Source organism: Struthio camelus, chromosome 16 (assembly GCF_040807025.1).
Source record: "Struthio camelus isolate bStrCam1 chromosome 16, bStrCam1.hap1, whole genome shotgun sequence".
Classification (NCBI taxonomy): domain Eukaryota; kingdom Metazoa; phylum Chordata; class Aves; order Struthioniformes; family Struthionidae; genus Struthio; species Struthio camelus.
In genome coordinates this window covers 16,262,642-16,278,401 of record NC_090957.1, presented here as the reverse complement: position 1 = coordinate 16,278,401, position 15,760 = coordinate 16,262,642, and the positions used below count along the sequence as shown (strand labels likewise).

The 15,760-nt window shown below is 66.8% G+C and overlaps 2 protein-coding genes across 2 annotated transcripts in view; one reads left to right on the top strand and one right to left on the bottom strand.

Annotated features, from left to right (window-relative positions):
- The window catches only part of SMG6 (SMG6 nonsense mediated mRNA decay factor), a 119,036-nt gene extending 109,787 nt beyond the window's left edge, over positions 1 to 9,249 (top strand). Inside the window, exons 16-19 of the mRNA XM_068909384.1 lie at positions 64 to 217; positions 3,743 to 3,954; positions 4,276 to 4,357; positions 6,584 to 9,249. Of these exons, the coding sequence (XP_068765485.1) occupies positions 64 to 217; positions 3,743 to 3,954; positions 4,276 to 4,357; positions 6,584 to 6,714 (579 nt within the window). The 3' untranslated portion in view covers positions 6,715 to 9,249. The remainder of the gene's footprint in view (positions 1 to 63; positions 218 to 3,742; positions 3,955 to 4,275; positions 4,358 to 6,583) is intronic.
- A 1,750-nt stretch (positions 9,250 to 10,999) lies between these two features.
- On the bottom strand, positions 11,000 to 14,172 carry HIC1 (HIC ZBTB transcriptional repressor 1). The gene is made up of 2 exons (XM_068910165.1): positions 13,879 to 14,172; positions 11,000 to 13,165 (listed from the first exon to the last, which is right to left on the bottom strand). Exons 1-2 carry the CDS (start codon positions 13,928 to 13,930, stop codon positions 11,220 to 11,222), a joined length of 1,998 nt encoding a protein of 665 aa, XP_068766266.1. The 5' UTR covers positions 13,931 to 14,172; the 3' UTR covers positions 11,000 to 11,219.
- Between the last annotated feature and the right edge of the window lie 1,588 nt (positions 14,173 to 15,760).

Below are 15,760 nucleotides of genomic sequence, written 5' to 3'. Positions count from 1 at the left end.
CTTGGGGTCCACAGTTCATAGGGCCGATGTCCTACTTGCTCACCCTCTGTCCTTCTCCTTCAGGCCGTGCTGAAAGATCAGAGTCAAGTGAGGCAGATGGAGCTGGAGATCAGACCTGTTTTCCTCGTCCCGGACACCAATGGCTTCATCGACCACCTCAGCAGCTTGGCAACGCTACTGGAGTGCAGGAAGTTCATCCTGGTGGTGCCTCTGATCGGTGAGTGAGGCCAGCGCGAGGCGCGGGTTCCCCTCTCCCCCCGGCACGGGCTGTCCCGCCATGCTGGGGCCCTCTCTCCCCAGCCCCGCGAGTCCCTAGCGCTTGTGTGGTCCGGAGCTGGCCGGCTCATGCCGCGGCTGGCTGGCAGCAGAGGTGGGGTGGCCTCTGCCGCGCCGAGCCGGCGGATGAGCTGGGCCTGGGCATGAGCCGCTTGCTTTTGCTCGATGGAGCTGTGCCTTTTTCCAGCAGCGGCAGCGTTCCTTCGGCCCATGTTGTGCTTCTCCTTTCCTGCCAGCCTCGCAAAACGGGCTCCACTCCCTGTGCTGCATTTGGGGGTGCCAAGGGCTGTGAGAGGCAGGCGGGTGTTAAATGGGATTTGGAGGGAATTTTGGAGGGAGCAGGGAGGAGGAATTGTTAAACAATCAAAGCAGATAGCTTATCCCAGCTGAGCTGGGGCTTAGGCAGCCCGAGCAAATGGCCGGCCTGTGTCCCAGCGTCTCCGAGCTGCTCAAGCCCAGCCCTTCTTTTTATCCTTATAAAGCTCGCAGTAAAACAGCAAGCTGGTTCCCGTTATTGGTAAACACTCACCCTGGCAGATAACGGCTGTGCTGCTGGGTGGTCTCCCAGGGTGGCGGGAGGATTTGGTTAGATGCCTTTGCTCTGATTGTTTGATCGCTCTCTGGGCTCGAGGTAACGTTCCTCTGGCCAGTGTCGCTCGGGGGCCGGGTGAGCCCCGGTGCCAACCTGCCGTGCAGAGGATCCCAGAGGGCAGAAGGAGAGGGAAGGGCAGGAACGTGGCCAAGCATTTCGGAGCCTGCATGCTGCCCCCGTCCCAGCTGCAGCCCTGGGAGGCCGGGGGCCGGCTCTGCCCCGTGGGCATCTCCAGCGTCCAGGCAGCGAGGTGTACACTCGTGCTGATCTCCTGGCCTGCGGCACGCAGGGGTGCCTGCCCTCCAAGCCGTTGTGGAGCTTCCTTCGTGACTGCCAGCATTCAGCAGAAAGCTATGCCTGCCTGAGAGCAAACATCAAACTGCTGCCTTTCACCACCGGGGAGCAGGCTGGCTCAGGAGGGATTGCTGGGGTTGGGGACGGGCTCCGTTGGTGGGGGAGCGGGGCTGGCTGCCTGCCCAGCTCAGCACGGGAGCTGTCGAGGTGCTCCATGGCTTGGCACCGCAGTGCCCAGCTTTGTGCGAAAGCAAAGGGAAGGAAGCTGTGAGCTCCCGCAGAGCTCGCAGAGCCCAGGGGGCTGCAGGAAGCGTGTTAACACCTCCTCCCTGGTGCTCTCGCCTGGTTTGCATGAGGCTTGTTAATCCACACGCCAGCCAGGGAGCAGTTGTTGCAGGAGAGCTGAAAACCTGTTACCGTCCTTGTCCAAGATGCTGCTGCCCTGAACCTGCAAAATGAGGACGGGCCTGTCCTGCCACGACTGAGGCAGGCTGTGCAGGAGGAGCCGCAGCAACGGCACTGAGAGCTGCGGTCTTCTCCCTCCCTGCACAGCCCCATCGCCTGTGCTGGGGGCACAGCGTGCCTCATCTCCCACAGCCTGCCAAGAGCCTCCCCTGCTTTTGCCGAAGCACCCTGAAGCTAAAGACTCTCTGTCTGGGCAGGCTGTTGGTTGAATTCCCGTTTGTGCCCCGGGAAAGCTATTGAAGATGAGAACCAAGCGTGGGTAGGAGGAACTTGTCCACTGGCGTAAGCCAGAGGTTGGTGACCGCTGAGGGCAAAGGCCTCAGCGCCATGCTGCATTGCTAGATGCCGGATGGGCACAGCTGTGCCCGTCCCGCAGCACGGGGCACTCATCGCCGCTCTTCCCGGGGATGCAGCAAGGGTTAAAGCATGCAGCTTCGCATTCGGTTTGTTTCTCTTGCTCTTTAACCTGCTCCGTGCTCCTTGAGGCTGACCCCGCCATGGAGAAGCCAGGCCTGGTGCAGAAGCACAAACAAGCCTCCCCTTTGAAGCCTGTTTAGCTTGGAAGCAGGAAGGCGGATTTCGGGAGGGAATACCAGCTTTTCCTGTTTGATGTTCCGTTCTTGCACGGCTCCCCCCACCCCTAACCCAGCCGTGCATTGTGTGGAAATGGCAGCATCAGGTCGCTGAAAGCAGTAGCAAGAAGAGTCATCTGAGAGCGGAGAGCAAAGCAGCTCCATGCAGCTTTAATTTGAATACCCAGACAGTGAGTGCCAGTCTCACCATGGAACAGAGCGATCACGCAGGCTCCCCGGGCAGTGATTCACAGCACTGGGGAGAGGCCTCAGACCCCGAGCTCTCTCCCCGAACCCCCAAGGAATGCATAGTTCCCACTTGAACTCAGGACTTGGCTCCAAGCTCGGAAACAATCTTCAGAAATGAAGCCATGGCTAAAACACACACTGTGCACACAGAGGCTCCCTCGCACACACGTGCACACCAGCTCTCGCGCGCCCAGCCTCGCGCACACACATCCGAGTGCACGAACGCATGCGAGGATGTATGTGCGCACATCTGGGGACACGATTGTGTGTGCAGCCGCGCAGCTACCCACCTCGGCAGCATCTTGCTCGCACACGAGCGCTCACCGTGAGGCAGAGCAGCTCTTGCAGCAGATCCAGCGTGGTAGGGTGGGTTCCTCCTGGAGCTCTGCTGGTGTCTCTCAGGCCTCTGCCCAGCTCGGGGGGGGGGGGGCAGAGAGGCTGGTGTCCCTGCTGCTTGGCAGCAGTACAGGAGGCCCTGAGATTTGACAGTCTCCAGTTAAGCTGAATGGGCTGAGAATCTGCCTGATCGCAGGCTCAAGTTCGTCTTGAGCAGCATGTGTCAGGACAGATGTGCGAACCCTGTAGCAGCCGCAGAAGGGTGAGGTGTTGAAGAGTGTCTCCCGCGCTCCGGTCATCCCTGCAGGGAGCTTGGGACGGCAGCTTCAGGTGTGAAAATAGGGCCAGGACTCATGCAGGAAACAAAGCAAAAGTGAGAACTGCCTGCTCCCAAGTATGAGCTTATTCACACATGCAGCCCTGTTCCAGGAGGGCAGTAATTTTCTGAACAGAAAGTAAGTACAGTGAGTCGAGAGGAGGAAACAGAGCCAGGCAGCACAGCACAGGCCAGGAGATGCAATGCCGCTGGCCATCGCTGTGGTCAGACGCCCCAAGGGAGCAGGGTGGCAGGAGGCCATGGTTTTCCTCCGCCTTTGGTCGTGCATGGAGGTACCATTGGTGGTGATGCAGGAGGAGGCGGTGGGGAGCATGGGGTGGGGATGTGGCATTTGGAAGAGCGAGGTGCCCTTAGCGAGCGTGCCCTGCACACCACAGAAAAGAGGCGCCCTGCACTCAGCGGGGCCGAGCCAGGTGACACGCAGAGGTGGAAAGGCAGCAAAGCTTTTCCAGACCAGCAGCCAAGTCCAGGAGCACGGGGACGCTGCGGCAGCTGAACCCAGATTTCCTGAGCCAGCTCCCAGTGCCCTGGCCCCAAGGCCTTGGCAACTTGCGCACTTCAGCAGCAGGTCACGAGAGCACCTTGTCGCATAGTAACTGTACCTCCTCTTCCTGTTTGAAGTGATAAACGAGCTGGATGGCCTGGCCAAGGGCCCAGAGATGGAGCACCGGGCTGCAGGCTATGCCCGCCAAGTGCAGGAGAGAGCCAGGAAGTCCATCGAGTTCCTGGAGGAGCGATTTGAGAGCCGTGACAACTGCTTGAGGGCTCTGACTAGCCGAGGCAATGAGCTAGAGTCCATCTCCTTCCGCAGCGAAGACACCACGGGCCAGCAGGTAAGGGAGGCCCCAGCCCCAGGAGGAGGGACCCTGTGGGGAGGGAGCTGGATGGGGGACACAGAGGCTCTGGAGCTGGAGATCTTCTCCACTGCCTCCCAGGGGTAAGCAGGGCCTCCATCCCTGGGATCTGCATGCTCTGAATGGAGAGTAGCTGTGCCCTTTTGCAGGCGGCTGAGCAGGCTCTGCTGCTCGTGTTAACGGCTTGGAGCAGCCCTGCTCTCTGCTGAGCTGTGACAGTATTCAGAGAGCAATGTAGAAATTAATGGAGGGGGTGGGCAGGTTTTTCCTGCCAGGCATAATGTTGCCCTTTTCTTCCAGGGAAACAATGACGACCTGATTCTATCCTGCTGTCTCCACTATTGCAATGACAAGGCCAAGGATTTCATGCCCTCTAACAAAGGTATAACATCCTCACATCCCCTTTGTCCCTGCTCTGTTGCATCCCACAGTCGGCTTGTTTTCTCTTTCATGGCCCTTTGAGCCAATCCCTCCCGCATTTTGCCTCTTTCAGCACCCAGGTGTCACCTCCTGCCTCTGATCAGCCCCAGGCTGTTGCCCTCATATTACATTTCCAAATGCGCACCTCGCTGCGCTTCCTGTGATGCCCTAGCCTGTGAGAAGCCCCCTGAAACTGCAGAGCCATTTCGTTCCTCTCATGTCCTTCCTTCCATAAAATGCTCTTTTGCTACAACCAGACCTGATGGGTGGCTAGGCTGCCAAGGCTTCTGCTTGCTTTTAACGATCAGCCATGCTGTTACCCTGCATGCATGTCCACCACCTCATCTTTTATTGGGGTGGTGAGCAGGACACGGCCTCTCTGCCCTGCACGCTGCTCTTCTGAGCGCAGCAGGACGTGGCAACCATGGTCTAGGGCCTATGGAAAGGAGATGGTGATGGCAGAGGTTACAGAGGGCCAAGACAACCCTTAGGAGATGTTGATGCCCAAAGGGTGCACCAAGCCTGGAAAACCAGTTGTCTGGGCCACCTTGGTTTCCCCATCTCCCCTGAGAGTGAGACCAGCAGATACAACCCCAAGGCCTGCCTGTGCGGAGCCCATCCCCTGCCACTGCGGCCTTGGTGCCGTGCCCAGAGGAGCAGGGGAGGTTGCGTGTGGGATGCGGCCCAGGGCTGGCTGCAGGCGGTAGGAAAGGGTCTGTTCCCCGCGAGCCACGGTGCCTCCCAGGCTGGTGCCTTTCGCCTCCTGATGTCCAGTTGGCATCTGGCAGGACATGCTAGGACCAGACAACCACAGGGCTGTTGCCAGGGCAGTGGGGACGGGAATTGTATCAGCAGCTGCCCAAGAAATCAACCCACATTTGTCAGTGCAAATTCTTAGCAGCTTAACTTGTCAGATTCACAGAGAAACCGTCACCAAATGTTTATGTGTAAATGATGCTGAATTTTGAAATCATGTGGATTATGGCGAATGGGGCCTGACAAGCTGACAGCCTCTGGTTTGTAACAAGGAGGCGCGTCACCAGCTCTGAGCAGAGGATGTTTATTGTTACACATTTCTTAAAGTGTCCGCACAAAACTTCCCAATCCTGCTTTCAGCAGCCCTTAGCCCCAGGCCTGCCCTCCCGCACGGCCTCCCCAACACCCTGCTCCCCGCAGACGGTCCGCACACCCCTTCCTCCCGGCCCAGGCAGGTCAGAGCGCTCTCCCCTCCATCCTCCGCTCCGACACCGCGATCCTAGCCCATGTTCCTCGTGAACCTCCCCTTCCCCTCAGCCTGCTGCTCCCAGCGCAGCCAATCTGGGCCCATGTTGGGCTCCCATAAACTCTGTTTTTTCCATTCCAGTCCTGGCTCGGAGGCACTGTGTTTCCTGTGCTCATAGGAACAGTACTCTGGTCACAGGACCCAGCTGCTTACACATACCCCATATGCTTCCCCTGCTTCACACACACGTAAGCGTAGCTCCCACATCCCTAGCCTGGCGTGTTGCGTGCAGGGCAGCTCATCCATCTGGGGGCAAGATCCTTTCAGTTATTTCTCAGGCTTCAGCTCTTTCTGTCTGTCTGAGCGTAAGCCAGAAATGCCTCAGTGTCAGTGGCTACTCCAAAAGCTTCTCAAAATAAGGGTTAGTTTTAGATCTTATAATGAGATCACCAGAATAATAGCACCAGCTTCCTGCTGGAGCCAGGGTCGCAGGCCCTCTTCCTGGCCTGGGTCAGGCAAAGGTACCTCCTGTTCCCTGGCTGCCGCTCTGCGCACCACCCCGGCGCGGGCAGTGGGTAACGCTGAGACCTGGCTCCGCTTCGTGGCCTTCCCAGCTCCAGGGCTGGTGCAAGGGGCAGGCTACAGGCAGTGATTGTGACTCAGATCTCCAAGCCAGAGCAAGGGGCTAGGAGAAGGCCTTTGAGGTGAAGGGTCTTCTCTGAGCCATGCCAGGAAGCCTTGGCAGGCGGCAGGGCTGGCCCTCGGAGCTAGGAGCACTGCCTGGGTGCTGGGAGCCTGGGCTATCGCTGGGGAGCAGAGCCAGAGGAGGGTGCTGTGCCCGGCCTGGTCCGCACAGGGCATAGCGTGGGGACAGTGTGGTGTGAGAGAGGTGGCCCGGCTGCTAAGGGTGCAAGGGCTGGGGGCCGAGCAGGTCCAGGCTTCACTCCGGTCTCTCTCTCGTTCCAGATGATCCGATCCGGTTGCTCAGAGAAGTGGTTTTGCTCACGGACGATCGGAACCTGCGAGTCAAAGCACTGACCCGCAACGTGCCCGTGCGGGACATCCCCACCTTCCTCAAGTGGGCCCAGGAGGGCTGAGGGGGCCGAGCAGGGAGGAGAGCCCCTCAGTGAGTAACGCAGCGTGTTGCGGTGGGAGAACGGCTTCGGAGGCAGCCCTCGCTACGCGTCGCCACCGCCTTCCAGCCCACAATGAACAATAAACGCCACGTCTTCAACCCACCCCAGAATGGCCGTGCTGCGGAGGGCCCCCCCCCCCGGGGGGCAGGCAAGCTGGGAAGGTCATTGCTGTGGATGGTTCATGCGGAGGCTGGGACATTGAGGGTCCCGCCATCCTTTGGGCGGTGCTGGAGCAGAGCTGGAGAGCCCTGCTGTCTAGGGAAGCTTTGGGTGAGCCCACGCCAGATCGCCAGCCTTTTGCTTGGTTTGCTTGGTTGCAGAGAGTGCGAATCACGAGTCTGTGTCTCTTTGGGTTTGCATTCTGTTAGGGCAGAGACCAGGGACGCGACAGTGCAGACTTTGGGATTACTTATTCTAGCTCAGCCCTGAGAGCGAGGCCCTGCTGGCACAGCCCTGGGGCCCCCGGGAGGACTGGCTGTGCCCCTCGGAGATGCTGTGGACTTCAAGGTCAGGCTCCGTCCTGCTCAGCTGCACGCTCTGCTCTCTCTGGTCATCCCTCCTCCCCCAGCCTGGCCCTCTTGCCTGTCTCAGGCAGCACCCGGTCTCCTCTCCCCTTCCCCACCCCACTCCCATCCCACCGGAGCAGGGCTGCGACTTGGCCCCTCACATCCCACCGAGGGGGTTGCTGCCGCCTGCTTGCAGGGGCTCTTTCCCGCTCTCTGGTGCAAGGTTTGCTTGTTGAGGTTCAGTTCAGGCTTTGGTATAGGTTAGTTTTCAGGTGTGTGCACTGCCTGCGTTGGCGAGGGAGGCTTTGAACACCTCCAGTACCCCAGAACTGCTTTCACCCTTCTGCTGTGCCCCGCTGCCCACCCCAGACATTAGCTGCCCCTCTCTCGCTACTCCCCCAAACCCTTGGTCCCGCTCTGCTACTGTTAGACACCTTTTCAACCTACTGACTTTAGCATGAGGCTAACAAGAGCCACTGAGTCCCTGCAGGTGCCAGGACAGGCTGTCTCGCAGGTCCCATGTGCTCTCAGCTCGCCCCAGGCTCCTCTTGGGTATGGGGCCCGGCTTGTGCCCATGGGTCCGGGGCAGGGCAGGGCTGGAGAGAGAGCAGGCGCTGCGGCGGCCTCCTGCCCGGCTGCGAGTGTCCCAGCTGCCCCTTGCTGGGGAGTGAGCCTTGAGCGGCCGCTGCTGCTGCGGCACTGGTCGTGCGGGGTCACCCAGCACCAGGAGCAGTGCAGGGGCTGTGCATTGCTGAGCGTCCCCCCCCATGCCACATCATTGCCTCCACCACTAAGTTCTCGCAACCTCCCCCCTGCCCCCCCCCCCAAAAAAATCCCTATTCCCATTACACTCCAGCTACAGGAGCTAAGAGGGAGCGTTAGCCAGTGACCGAGAGCCCCTGGCGCTCCGGTAGGTACCAGTCCTGGAGGCAGGGAGTGGGGTTGCCCTTTCTGGGAGTCCTGCAGCACCCCAAGGCCATCCCTGGTGTCCACTGAGGAGCAGCAGCCGTGGGAGGGAAGTGGGAAGGTGGCAGAGGAAGCAACAGCACTGAAACCAACATTTTCCTTTCCCAAGTCGGTGGCTTGGGGCTGGCGTCTGCGCTAGAGTGAGTTCAAGCAGAAAGCCCACTGTTAGCCCTGCCTAAGCCTTCGCCGGCCACCTGGCCTCACGGCACGGGCCAAAGCGGGGGTGTCAGAGCCCGCGATGCTCCGCGGGGCCACTTGGCACCTGCTCTGACGGGCAACGGGCTGGTGGTTCATGGACGGCAGCCCTTCCCCAGGTGCCGGCCACAGCGGTGGTGTCCGCACGGCGCCGTGCTGAAGATGCGCAAGGGGTTGTGCTTGTTCGCCTGGATCATACGCATGCCCTGGCTGCAGGGCTGGCCGCCGGCAAAGGAGGGTCTGCGCTCACGAGCAGAGCCTGTTCGCCAGAGACTTGGGGAGCCCCGAGCAGCGCAGGGCGACCAGCGCGGGCTGAGCCCGTCCCGGGGCCTGCAGGAAGCGGGGAATTCAAGCAGCCGAGCCCTGGTTTTTGTGCACGCAGCCAAAGACTGCCGCAGCGCCCGGGCCGGCCCACACCTGTGTACAGAGCTGTGCTGAGGCCCAGCAACATGTAGACTCTCCTTTTTCCTCAAAGCTGATTGTATTTGAAATGTTTGTTTTCTAATGAAGCTGCACAGAGCTGCCCCAAGCTGCGCGGCAACCGGGAGGACGATTGGCAAGGCCGGGCCAGTTCCTGGGGTAAGCTCGGCTCGGAGGGCCGCGCGGCCCCGCTGGACTGGGACCCCTCGCGCCGCGCCGCGGGCTCTGCGGCGCCTGCCACGTGCAGAGAGCTGGGGCTCGCTGGGCTGAGCGCCCTGGTGCCTGGGGGCAACGCCAGGCCGCTGCCCCCACCTCCCCCGGGCAGCCCTTTTCTTGGGGAGATGGCCGCATTTGGGCTGTTTTGTTACGATGGTTTTAATAATTTTTAGTATTAAACACTTGTCTGTGCTGCCATGTTGTTTCATTTGCGGTTGGAGGGCGAGCTGCAGGGACCGGCGCGGGGGTGCCAGCAGGAGGGAGGCAGCCGTGCTCCCCAAACGCCGGGGAGACGGTGGCTGCGGGTCCTGCCCCGCGCAGGCAGAGCCACTGCCGCGGCTCTGGGCAAACCAGGCTCGGCGTAAGGCGAAGCCCCTCTGCTCGCCGCCGCGAAGGGCCCGCTGCCCCGTGCGAGCCGCTCCCCCGGCCCGGCCCGGTCCTGCCGGCGGCTGCGCGGCCCCGCTCGACCCCGACCCTGCACCCGGCCGGCGCAGGCCCCGTCCTCATCGCCGCCGTCCCCCACGGGGCCGCCCCGGGCCGACGCGCGGCAAGCGCCGTGCCCCAGAGAAGGACGCGAGGCCACGCGCGTTAATGTCACTTTATTGCTCGTTCGGTTTCGACTATAGAAAAAAAGGGCGAGGAGCCCGTGTACAAATCGGACGTGATACAGACCGGGCCGGGCGGCCCCGCTGGGCGCTGCCAGCTGTGCTGTGGGTGCAGCCGCGGCCGGTGCCGCGTCCTCCTCCCCGGCCGAGCGGGGCTGGGGGGCCCCGCGGCACCTCTGCCCGGGAGCTGCTGGCCCAGGGCAGCCCGGCGGGGCCCCGCTCCCTTCCCGGCTAGGAGCGTCGGCCCGGGGGAGCGCGGGGCACCCCCGGGCCGGGAGCAGCCAGCTCTGGCTAAGGCACAGTGGCCGCGAGGCCGGGGACAGTCGCTGCGGGCAGCTGCCCCGGGGCCTCGTGTGCAAAGGAGAGGACACGGGGAGGGGAGAAGCTTCACATTAGCCCCAGGCAGAGGGGGCCCGGCGGAGGCCGGGGCTGGCCGCGGTGGGCCGGGCCGGCAGGGCTTTGCCCACCCGGAGCAGAAGGCACAAGAGGGGAGGCCGGGCGGCTCCGCGCGCCTCTCCTCCCGCGGCCGCCGGCCGCCCCGGCGCCGCTCCCGCCCGCGTCCGCGTAGCTGACAAACCAGACCGCTTTGTCTTTGTCGTAAACTCCCGGCCCGCAGCCGCCCGGCCCGCGCCGGGGACGGGGATCTTTGGCAAGAGAGGCAGCCGGAGCTGCTCGGCGCCCCGGCCAGCGCGGCTGCCCGGGCGCCACCGCCGCACCCCGCGGGGGCCCGGGGCATCCCTGATTTCGAGTCGCCCCCGCTGCGCTGGGGCAGGTCCCAGGGGCTCAGTCTGTGACGGGCCCTGCCCCACCTCCCGCAAGGGCGGCAGCGCCGGGGACGCGGCGGAGGGGGCCGGCGCCGCGCCGGGAGCCGCCGAGCCAGGAGGCTGGCGGCGCTTCCCCTTCTCCCCGCTCCCCGGCGGCGGGACCGAGCTGCTGCCCCGGCCCCCGGCCCAGCCCGCGCTCGCTGCTCGCGCCCTTCCCGCGCCGCCGGCCGCCGTCAGTCTGTCCCCGAGCTCCCGCCCGCCGGCCTGGCCCCCGGGGCGCCCGCGGGGAGGAAGGAGGGCGCGCGCCTCCCTCCCGCCGGACGAGGCCGGGCCGCGTCTTTCCGGGCAGGGAGAGGGCCGCGGGCAGCTCGGAGGCGGCGTGCTCGCCACGACGGACAAACTACTCACGGGCCCGCGGCGCGCCAGGCGGCCGAGTCCACGTCCCGCGCCGGGCCGGGCCGAGCCGAGCGCCGGCCCTGAGGCCGGGAGCGGGCTGGCGTCCTCCGAAGCCTGGGGGCTGCGCCCGGGCCCGGCGTCACAGCTTGCGTCTTCGCCTCCCGCCCCAGTGCCGGGAGCCGAGCCGAGAGGTCAGTCCCTGAATTATCGGCTTCTTCCAGGCGAACCCGGCGCACCCCGGGGCTCCTCGCAGCGCTCGCCGCTCCGGCCGGCCCGGGACGGCTCTCGTGGGACCCTCCGCCACCGGCGAGTTCTCCGGGGCCGGCTCCGGGCCGGGGGCCGGGCGCTGCCGGCGCGGGGAGCCGGGCGGCGCGGCCGGAGCGCGGCCCCGGCGGGCGCTAGGGCGGCGAGTAGCGCTCAATGGTCCGGGCGGCCTCGGCGTGCAGGTGCGGGGCCTGCGCCAGCACCTCGGCCGCCTTGTCCTGGCTCAGCCCCAGGTGCTCGGCCGTGAACTTGGCCAGCGGGTAGAGGCTCTCCATGGCCTTGGGGTCGCTGAGGAAGTGCGAGGTGTGGGAGAGCAGCTCGGCCGCTTTCTCCTGCTTGAGCCCCAGCTGGTCGGCGGTGAGGCGGGCCATGGCGTAGACGCTGTCGGGGAAGTCCAGCTTGGCCTTGCCGTCGGGGCCGGCGGCGTGCATCTTCATGTGGCTGATGAGGTTGCGCTGCTGGGCGAACTTGCCGCCGCACACCTGGCACTCGTAGGGCTTCTCGCCCGAGTGGATGCGCATGTGCTCGGTGAGGCGGTACTGGCGCGTGAAGCGCATGCCGCAGGCGTCGCAGGCGAAGGGCTTGAGGCCCAGGTGGCTGCGCATGTGGCGCGTCATGGTGCCGCGCTGCGTGAACTTCTTGCCGCAGATGGTGCAGGGGTAAGGCCGCGTGAGCCAGTGCGTCTTCTCGTGCTGCCGCAGCGTGGCCGGGTCCTTGTAGGACTTGTCGCAGGACGAGCAGCGGTAGGGCCGCAGGATGTCGCCCAGCCCCGGGCCGCCCTTGTCCAGGAAGGGCACGGCCTGCTCCGCGGCCGCCTTGTGATACAGCTCCTCTTCGTTGTGGGCCTCCACGTGGGCGTTGAGCTGCTCGGAGCTGGGGAAGCCCTTGCCGCAGGGGATGCACACGTAGAGGTTGTCGCCCAGGCTCTCGGGCTCGTAGCCCAGGTGGTTGCAGTAGCGGTCCAGCGCGTCGCCGGGCGAGGGGCCCTCGCTGCTGCCCGTGTCCTCGCTGGTGCTGTTGTCGGGCTCCAGGTCGTTGCTCTCCACGCTGGGGTAGCGGGGCTGCGGCGCCGCGGGCGGCGATTCGGCTTTTTCCTCCCGCTCCAGCTCCTTCTCGGCCTCAGCCTCGTCCAGGTAGGGCCCCAGGGGCTCGTGCTTCATCCAGCGGTACATGAGCTCGCGCCCGTCGGCGCGGGGCAGCGGGGGCTCGGCACAGGGCGGCGTGCTGCGGAAGGGGTCGGCGGCGTGCGGGTGGCCCCCCGGCTCGCCGCCCGGCGGCGAGTCCTTGTAGGCGGCGGCGTGGCCGGCCAGGAGGCCGGCACTCACTGGGGGGCTGTCATGCCGCGGCGGCAGCGAGGGCTCGCGGGGCTCGCCGGGCAGCAGGCGGTCGGTGGGCAGGAGCTGGGCGGAGGGGCCGGTGGGGCTCTTCTTGGAGAGGTCGAGGCCGCAGGGCGGCGAGCAGTGGCGCTCGGGCGGGCACAGCCCGTGCGGGTGCAGCGGGGTGCCCTGCGAGGCCGAGGCGTAGAGCTCGCCGCACTGCGTGTTGAGCGGTGCCGCCGGCTCCACGGGCGGCAGGTCCACGGGCCGCGGCGTGCCCGAGTAGCAGGCCTGGATGACCGGCGTGGCGGCGCGCAGCCCCCGGCCCAGCTTGTAGGGCGCGTAGCCCCCGCGCAGGTGGCAGTACTTGCCGCTGCGCTTCAGCTTCTTCTTGCAAAGCGCCACCAGGCCGGGGATCTGGAGGTAGCTGGCGGCGGCCAGCACGGCGCCCAGGCTCTGCTCGCCGCCCGGCTCGCAGTCGGCCAGGCGGCCGGTGTAGATGAAGTCCAGGATGAGGCGGAAGATGCCGGGGCTCACCATCTCATGGTCCAAGTTGAGCAGGTTGTCGTGCACCACCAGCGACTTGAGGTAGGCGCTGCTGGCCGCCAGGATGTTCTTGTGCGCGCGGAAGAGCGCGTTCTGCACCACGATGATCACGTCGCACAGGAAGCCCTTGGTGCGCTGCGTGTTCAGCTGCAGCAGCAGCTGCCGCGAGTGGCTCGGCACCTCCATGGCGTCCAGCATCGCGCTCCTCGCCCGCCGCCCTGCAACGCACGGCCGGTGAGCGCCGCGTCCCGCTCCAGCCGCGCGGCGCGGGGGGCCCCCGCGGCGGGCGGCGAAGCGGGCGAGGGAGCGCACGCCGCCGCGTCCCGGCCGCTCTGCGCCCCGCCTCGCCTGTGCCACCGCTTATATCGGGGCTCGCTTCTGGCCGGCCCGGGGAGGAGGAGGGGGGGGAGGACGGGGAGGGGGTTAAAACCCCCCTGGAGGCATTTGGAGAAAGTGACATCACTCGCCGCCGCTTCCAGCGCCGCGCCGCACCGCAGCCGGGCCCCGGGGCTGCCGCGGGGGGCCCGCTCCCACCTGCCGGCCCCGCCGCACCGGCCGCCGCCGCCGGGCCCGGCCGAGAGCCGCCCGCCGCCCGCCCGCCCGCCGTTACCTGCGCAGCGCCCGCCGCTCCGGCTCCCCGCGGCGCTCCGCCGCCTCTTATGCTGCCCGGTGCCGGGAGGCGGCCGGCCGTGCCCCCCGGCGCCCCCCGCCCCCCCCGTTTCCTCTCCCCCCCCCCGCCCCCCGCGAGGTGAGCGCCGCCGCGGACGGGACGGGACGGGACGAGACGGGACGGGACGGGACGGGACGGGACGGGACCTCCCCTCTCCGCCTCCGCTCCGGTCCCGGGCCCCCCGCCCAGGTGCGCGGCGAGGGGAAAAGGGAAGAGGAGGAGGAGGAAGGGGGTGGTGGGATGCGCGGAACCGGCGGTTACCTGGGCGCCCGGTGGCCTCCGCCAGCCAGCCGAGGTCTCGGTGGACTCTCATGGCCCCGCCGCAACGGGTTCAGCCCCGGGGGCGCCGCCGGGCGCTGCCCGCCGCCCGCCGCCGCCGCTCCATACCCCGCCGCTGCCGCGGTCCCGGCCGGCCGTGCGCCCCTCGGAGCGGGCGGCGGCGGCGGCGGCGGCAGCAGCAGCGGCTCCTCCTCGGGGTTCCCGACGCCGCCAGCTCGGAGGTGAAACCCGGGCTGCGAACTCCCCCTGACCCCGGCCTGAACTCCTCGCAGCGCCGCTGGCTGTTAAAGGGACGGCGGGAGGTTTCCTCCTCCCCTCCCCGGGCGGGGCACCGCCGGGCCGGGCCCCCCCCCCCCTCCCGCCTACCCTCTTCTCCCTCCCCTCTTCCCCTCCGCCCCGGCGGAGCGGGGGCGCCTCCTTTCGCCCGGCCTCGCCGCGCCCTCGGGGGGGTCCCGGAGCGGTGGGTGCTTCCGTGGGGGGAGACCTGGCCCGGATCCAGCGAGAGGCGTCGGGAGCCCCCCTCCCGGGGGGCTCCCGACGCCTCTCGCTGGATCCGGGCCAAGGCGCCCCCCCTCCCCACCAGCCCCGAAGGGTCCCCCCCCCCCCACCACGCGGTGCCCGGGGTAACCCGACGGGCCGCCCCGGTAGGGATGGAAAGCGCCCGAGCTCCCCGGCGGCACCTACCTCGGAGCGCCCCGTCGCCTCGGCTGCCGCCCTCGGCGGGGCCCCGCCGCCGCCGCGGGGGCCGGTGCCGCTCGCGGGGCGCCATCTAGCGGCGTCCGGTCCGCGCCGTCGCTGCCGCCCATCGGGGCCGCGGCTCCTCCTCCTCCTCCTCTTCTTCCTCCCCCCCCCCCCCCCCAACCCCGCCGCCAGCCCGCGCAGGTGCGCGGCGGCCCCGACGGGACGCGACGCGCCCGGCTTCTCCCCTTCTGCCGCCGCTTCGGGCGCACGTCGGGGCGCCCCCGGCACCGCTCCCCGCGGGCCGGGGAGCTGCCGCTCGGCGGGGCTCGTGGACCCTCCCTCCCCACGTCGGGGCTGGCACCGCAGCCAAGGAAGAGGGCGGGGGATCGTGGGTTTGGGCTCGCTGCAGGCTGTGCCCCCCCCCCAATCGATCGACCCTCGATGCCCCCATCCTGGGGGGTGCACCCACGAGAGAGGCCCGTCGGGGCTGGGTGCTGGGGAGGGACCCAAATGGGTGCCCACGGGTGCAGGTGCTGGAGGGGGCTGGGAGTGGGCAACCGTCCCTAATTTGCTCCTCAGAAAAGGGGGTACGCAGCCCTGGCACCCGCCAGCGACAGCGGCACGCGGCCTAGGGTGGGCTGGGGTCTACGTGGACTCAGGACTGCCAGGGCGGCGGGGGCAGCACCCTGCTTTCCCCTCGCCCCGTTCCTCCATCCTTCCCCTCCTTCTCCAAGGGGACCCAGGAGCCCGGGGTGCCCCCAGCCGCCGCGGAGCTGCCTCTCGCTTCGCGCTTTCACTTCTCCTTTCTCACGGCCGCGGCCTCTTGCACAACGCCGTCGCGTCGCCCCGGGGCTGCCGGACACCGGGCGCTGCAGCCCTGGCCACGCATCTGCGCGCAGCGAGGGCCGGTGCCGGGGCAGCCGCCCGCCTGCGGCCCGGGGCGGGCGCTCCGAGCCCGTCTGCTGGGGCTGGGGTGCAAACCACCCTCATCTTTTGGGGTTTAACCCTGCCTCGTGTCATCCGCCACCAGGCCCTCAGGACTCGCTGGCAAGCGGGGGCTCGCTGCCGGCGGGGGCGCCCTCCCCAGGCCCCCGGAGCAGGGCTCGCCCGCCGGCAGCACCTCCTTCGCTGCAGCACGAACCCGGGAGCAAGGGGTGCGGGTGTCCGCGGGAAGGGTTTGTGC